We start from the raw sequence: 6,315 nt of genomic DNA, 5'->3' as shown, positions 1-6,315 counted from the left end.
ACTCAGTCCAGACAGGAGGCTCCCTGAAGGAGCTGCGCCGGTTCCACTCATGCTCGCCTGTGTTTTCTTCCCCAGTATCCCCTAACACCCTCCTGTGCACATGGCTCTTCTCCTCTATTTACCTTAACTCCTACGCGCACCCCCTTTCGAAACACCTGCAACAGTGCTGCACCCCACAACAGATGGCAACACGCTCTTATGACACTCACACACACACGCATACACGCTCACACTCCCTCTCAGATAGCAGAGGTCCTGGCAAACAGAGCCCAGTGTGGTGCACGGGCGATGCCTTTGTGCAGAGGTTGGGCTCAGACACACTAGCGCACGAACACACACAGGAGGCTTTGTTTCCCTCCATATGGGAAGGTTGACATGTTCAATGCAGATCCGGTGTCCGCAGGACAATAGAAACATTGGAACAAGTGTTTGTTGATTAATCTAATGAAGATTTCCGAGGGATGACACCATCGCTCGAGCAACACAAACATGCCCCATTATCTTCTGTGCAGCTTTAATGTTCTCCCCGTCGGTGGGGCATAAGCCCATTAGATCTGTGTCATGTGTGGGTCTGAGGAGCTTCAGTCAGCCAGGGCGGTCACTGAGCTGAAAGAAAAGCCTCAGCCATATGTCCGCTAAAACACGGGAGATGACCACTCAACGGCATCAGCTCCCTTCTAAACCAATTAGCCTCATTTCAGAGAGATTAACTACAGTTAAAATGTGTCGGCAGTGAGCGTGTCTCTGAAGAGGAAGCAGTTTGAACTTATAGTGTAAACAGGAAGTGTGATACTGGACACTGCTGTTTGGGTATTGTTAGCTCATATTACAGCCGAGCCCATTGTGTGTCTGTTAGGATATAGTGTTTTGCTTTCCCCTCCTGCATGCTCACTGCTATTGTCTGCGAACTTGTTGTCTGCTTTAACCAAGTAGGATGAATTCAGCGGGCAGATGGTGAGGGGAAGTCCCAGGAGAGGTCACAACATGAACTCGTAGACAGATAAAGACGCCCGACTCCTGTTCCATACATGCACTGTAAGTGCACACAAAGACGCCAGACCCCTGTTATGTAATACAGCAGTCCCCGCCGCCCCCTGTGAGAGGCTCAGTTTTGGGCTGCCTCGACTCCAGAGTCATCAATCTTCATGGTGTTGTCGCTTATGTGAAGGTTTCATGCAATGTTTCCATTCACTAAATTTCCGACCCAAACTTTTAGAGTATAGTCCGCTCAGTTCTCAAAACATCTGGCTGCACAAGATTTCACCGTGAAAAAGTCTATGTAGGCTTTTCTCAGTATTTATGTTTTTTTTTTTTTTTTTATAAATATTGTTCTACAGTGCTACAAAAATTACTTAGTGGTACTTACCACATATTTTGGTACTATTTGGAAAGTGTAAATGATGTAATCCACTGCACCGTAGAGGAAAGTGAACAAGGAGTGTTGGTGGAATTACACAACTAAACCGTGTTCCAGCTCTAAGTTATCAGTCAGGCTTGCTAACTGATTTAATCTAGCTTGAATATTTGCACTGCTTCATAAAAATCAAACACATAGTTACACCGTTAACATTCTTGTAACCAAAACTATAAGATTTATTTTTCCTTTTTTTTTATGAAAAAAACATAACTACCCAATGGAGTCAAACTTCTAAATGATTTTTAAAATGTTTTTCAATGTGGCGTCACTCAGCAAACTTAGTATTTTTCTAAGGTTATAGTTTATGAGAAAACCATTGTCATAAAAGCCATTGACATGACACTGAACTAAAGTGGTAAATTCAAAAAGGCTCAACAGAAAAGTTTTAAAGTATCATCAGTTTTGAATTTAAGCACAATATTTGTGCATATACAAAGTATTAAACAAGTGCACTATTTGATGATGTCAGAGACAAACTACATATCAGATTATTAAATTGGAGTGACAAAACATAAGTCATTTACAATGCTTTGTTCCCTTTTCACTTCTTTTAAGAAACTGGACGCTTGCACCTCCATGGCGTCCCTTTCAGTTGGGTTTTGTCATTAAATCTATGTAATCCTAAAACCCAGAGACTGTGAAGCTATAAATGAGTGTTTCAGGTGCTTTTGCTAAAGATGATCACTGGCAAAAAATGGAACAGCTTCCTAGACTAAAAGAGTTCCTCAAAATCACCCACACGGTGTGTTTTTACGCAGTGTATTTCCCCTCTTACCGTGTCCATTTCTTTTTGTGAGCTCACTAAAAGACTGTGCTGACCATAGCAATAGATTTCTCTTTCAGCCATCTCCAGAGAAATCCCTTTTCCAAGGCACATTTTTGGGCCGAGGCCCAGCGCTGAAGTCACAGGGGGACGGCGGATCGAAGGGGGGTTGGGGGGGAGAGCATGGAGGAGAGGGGAGGAGGGCAAAGCCATGTGGCTGATGTTGGTAAACAGTATCGAGACTTGTCCTGGCATCATGGCAGGCAGTGCACAACACCGGCAATATCAGGCACCGGGGGCCACACACAGACCACGACAAAAGGTAGACACACATAAGAACATTTGCATTCATATCCACACACACACACACACACACACACACACACACGCACGCAGACGCGGGCAGGAATACACAGACTACTAACAAATAAAAGACTCACTCTCGTGTCTGCTACTTAGCAGCTGCTCCAGTTTCCATGGCAGCAGCCTGAACAATGTAGCGGGAAGAGCTGTGTATAGCAGAGAGGGAAACAGAGAGAGGTGTGGAAATGTGTGTGTGCGTGCACGCGTGTGCGTGTGTGTGCGCGTGTAGGAATGGGTGTGAGAGGCTTGAGAGCGGGGGCGGGGGGCAGCCGCAGGGTGCAGAGACAGAGAGGATTCAGAAGACGCGCTCTTTCTTTGTGAGGATGAGGCTTCTGAGAGGAGCCACAACAAATACAGAAATTTGGAGGCAAGACACAGACGTAAAAAGTCAGGAAATTTTGTCTATTTATTTTTCAAAATGAGGTATTTCAAAAGTGCCATGAGTTGCAGCACTAAAGGTACATTTAATGTAGTGAAAAAAGAACCAAACATATCAGTTTACCCAGTTCTATGCACCCGATAGTTAAAAATATCAACAAAAGAGGAAAGTTTAAAAAAGGGGGGCAGGTGGGAAATCCAGGTACATGTGGATAGAACACATCTGCTGTACAAAAAAAATTGTCTGATAAGAGAGAAAAATGACAAGATAAAGTGATATCTACCAAGAATGCATTCTCTTACGAAAATATAAGTATCAAATTTAGTATGTATCACACTAAAAAGCAAATAAATGTGTAAAACGTAGTGATATACAAAAAAGAAAAAGAGAAGGAAAAAAATATGCAGTTATATTACAAAGTTTTTCTGACTCATAAACTGAGACCTTACAGTACATTTAAAGGTATATAAACTTACAGTCCAGTTATTGGCAGCTTCCTGACTTGAATATTAAAAAAACAAAAAAACAAAAAAAAAAAACAATATAAAACAAGGCAGATCTGAGTGTATTTTGTCTGTACACTATTGTTATATACAAAAGTGTCGCCTAGCAAGGTGCACAGTTATACATCCACTGACTTGGTTTGAGCACCAGTGTGAGAAGAGTGAGGGGGAAAAAGAACCTGTAGTGGCTTTGTTTGTGTCTGCTATGACGCCTCGGTCATCAGTTTTTTTTTTGTTGTTTTATTTTTACATTTCATTTTTCAGTTTTGCAGTGATGAAGGCAAATGTAAGCGTGCACTGCTGAACTCTCCAAGCAAAGTGCCCTCCAACACCCATCCCTGTGTGGAATCATGCAATTCCAGGCTGGTGTCACAGTGAGTACAAAAAAAAAAACAAAAACAAATATACATGTAGAAATTATATATATATATATATATATATAATACAACAACAACAACAACCAGAGGGAGCGAAGACTAAAAAAAAAAGTGTCTCTTGTCTCCCTCCTCGTTCTTTCTCTTTTTGTCTTTCCTCGATGTGACTGGATTGAAAAGTAAACCCTAAACATTCTTAACGTCAACAAATGTGCAAAAAAAGTGGCGGCAGTAAAAGTCCGAGCGTTCCTCCAGCGACCCCCCCCCACCCACATACCCACCCCCCTTGTGCATCCTCTTCTCTTCTCTCTTCCAGGTTTGTGTAGCGGCATCTGACGATAAATGTCCTCTGAGATTTTAGTGTTTCTGTGTGCAAAAGTCCAACAGATATAAAGGCCTTTGTGTCTGTGCTTAAGTTTATAGGCCTATGTCTGGAGTTCGGGATGGTGAGAGGGGTTCCTCCAGGGTCTATGCGAGGGGTTTCATGTTGTAGCGGTTGTCTGTCAGCGAGTCCTAGCCTGCTCCAGCCTGCGCATGAGGTGTTGCCTGCGAGCCTGCAGCCTGTCCTTCTCCTGCTGGAGCCTCATCTCCTCCGTCTCCAGTGAACAAACGTACTCGGTTGCCTTCTTCAGGATCAGCACCTTTGCCGCCTTCTCGTTGTGAGCCAGCTCCGGGACGTGATCGCGCAGGGTCAAGAAGCTGGATCGCAAGTCGTTGCGTCGCTGGCGCTCCAGGATGTTGTGGTTTCGTCGGCGCTCGCTGTCCTCGGAGTCGGAGCTACCGCGCGGACTGCTGTCCCCGCTGGTGCTGCGCTTGCTGCGGGCCCCCGCGATGCTGGGGGCAGAGGTGCAGGACGAGGAGGAGGATGTAGAGGACGATGAACTGGTTCTGATGGGAGGGCGCGATGTCTCTGATGTCTTCTGTTTCTTTGGAGGTGGGGTCAGGTCATCATCTGAGGCATAGGGCGAGGGTGCCGCGTAGTTGTGTTGCTGCTGATGGACCGAGCTCCTCTTCAGGATGAGCTCCTGAGGGGCCCGGCTGATGAATCGACTCACGACCCCAGATCCTGAGACAATCCCTCTTGCATCTTGGCTCTTGGGATTAACACAGATGGTTCCTATACCTGTGGTCATGGGAGATGTCTTGCTGATTGTGGAGCGTCTCTTCTCTACTGTAACCACATCGATCTCTTCCTCCTCTTCTTCCTCCTCATCCTCCTCCTCCTCCTCATCATCCTCTTCTTCGTCGTCCTCATCCTCATCTTCGTCTTCCTCTTCTGGGAGAAAAACAAGAACAAAACAGACTTCGTCACTGATATGCAAAATATTCCCATGATTCAATCTACTTGTGACAGCAGGTGACAGGTAAATATGTTCATAAATTAGTGCGATCAAGTGAGGAATGCGTGTGGGAGAGGACGTTGCTCAACGCCGTTAGCTCAGGCAAAAATGTCTTTATGCTTAATGTCAGTCACTTCTCAGCTAATCTGCTCTGCAGGCATTGGCATGTTCATACTCAGCACTGAGCAGACAGACTGGAGTTCTGAGTTGTATTCCAATTCACTTCTTCAAAACCTCTGCTAATCTTCGGCGAGATGAGACAGTATTAGTCTAATGCCGTCAGTCTGTTACCGCAACCTCGGTAATACTTTGAGTGTTTGAGATAGTAGAAGGAGATTTAACAGAGTCTAGGCATATGACGGAGTACACATATGCCGGATACCAGCGTCCAGGTACTCAAAGGTTTTAACAAGTCATGCACTCAAGACCTCAAAAAGTGGTTAGAAGTAATTTTTAACAAGAGGCCAGAGAAAGTGGTAGACCAGCTTTCTTTGGTTGTAGGGTAGAAGAGCACTGCTCTGCCCCCTCCCTCACCTGTTGATGTGCACTGCCAGTCAGCTAGCTGAAGGAAAGTCAATATTTTCTCATACATCTGAAGTATGACCAATTTGAATGTTACGAAAAACACAGACAGTCCAGATGTCCTACTGAAAAGTCCAATGAAGGCTGGGCTGGCCCATCACTTTAATTACAACTGCAGCTGTCAAGCTGTTTGGTCGAGAGACCATATATTTCAGGTAATCATGAAAATCTGATACCGTCCAACATCTACACTGGAGAAGAACTAAAACTGAGCAAATCAGCCGAATTTGAACAAACCCAAGTTGTTGGGCTTTTTTTTTGAGTGCCTGGAAGTGAACAAGTGGAAGGCAGAGAGTGTGAGTCGCAGTTAAAATGCCTTTGTGATAATGGCTTTCATTATCAGCCCAGGAGCATCTGTGGAGTGTGGCATTTTACAGCTTATGGTAACCCACTTCAGACACCAGACACACATACTGATCGCTCATACAGACTGCTGCTGACATCAAAACAAAGCTGAGCACAGCTGGCTGAATGAAGGGAGCTGGGAAGGGGGTGTGGCTGACTCTGCCACATGTGAGCCTCTTTGGTGTTTCACTCTCAGAAAGGAACAGCTCATTGAATGCAGTTCAGAGGATATATATATATATATATATA

At 44.7% G+C, this 6,315-nt stretch overlaps 1 protein-coding gene across 1 annotated transcript in view; it reads right to left on the bottom strand.

The window, feature by feature from the left end:
- Positions 1 to 2,924: 2,924 nt before the first annotated feature.
- mycn (MYCN proto-oncogene, bHLH transcription factor) overlaps positions 2,925 to 6,315 on the bottom strand; it is a 5,918-nt gene continuing 2,527 nt past the window's right edge. The window contains exon 3 of the mRNA XM_007546678.2: positions 2,925 to 5,075. Coding sequence (XP_007546740.1) covers positions 4,303 to 5,075 — 773 coding nt within the window. The 3' untranslated portion in view covers positions 2,925 to 4,302. The remainder of the gene's footprint in view (positions 5,076 to 6,315) is intronic.

This window comes from Poecilia formosa, unplaced genomic scaffold (genome assembly GCF_000485575.1).
Source record: "Poecilia formosa unplaced genomic scaffold, Poecilia_formosa-5.1.2 Scaffold1, whole genome shotgun sequence".
Taxonomy (NCBI): Eukaryota; Metazoa; Chordata; class Actinopteri; order Cyprinodontiformes; family Poeciliidae; genus Poecilia; species Poecilia formosa.
Note: the sequence above shows the minus strand (reverse complement) of the source record. Positions and strands in the feature narration are given on the sequence as shown.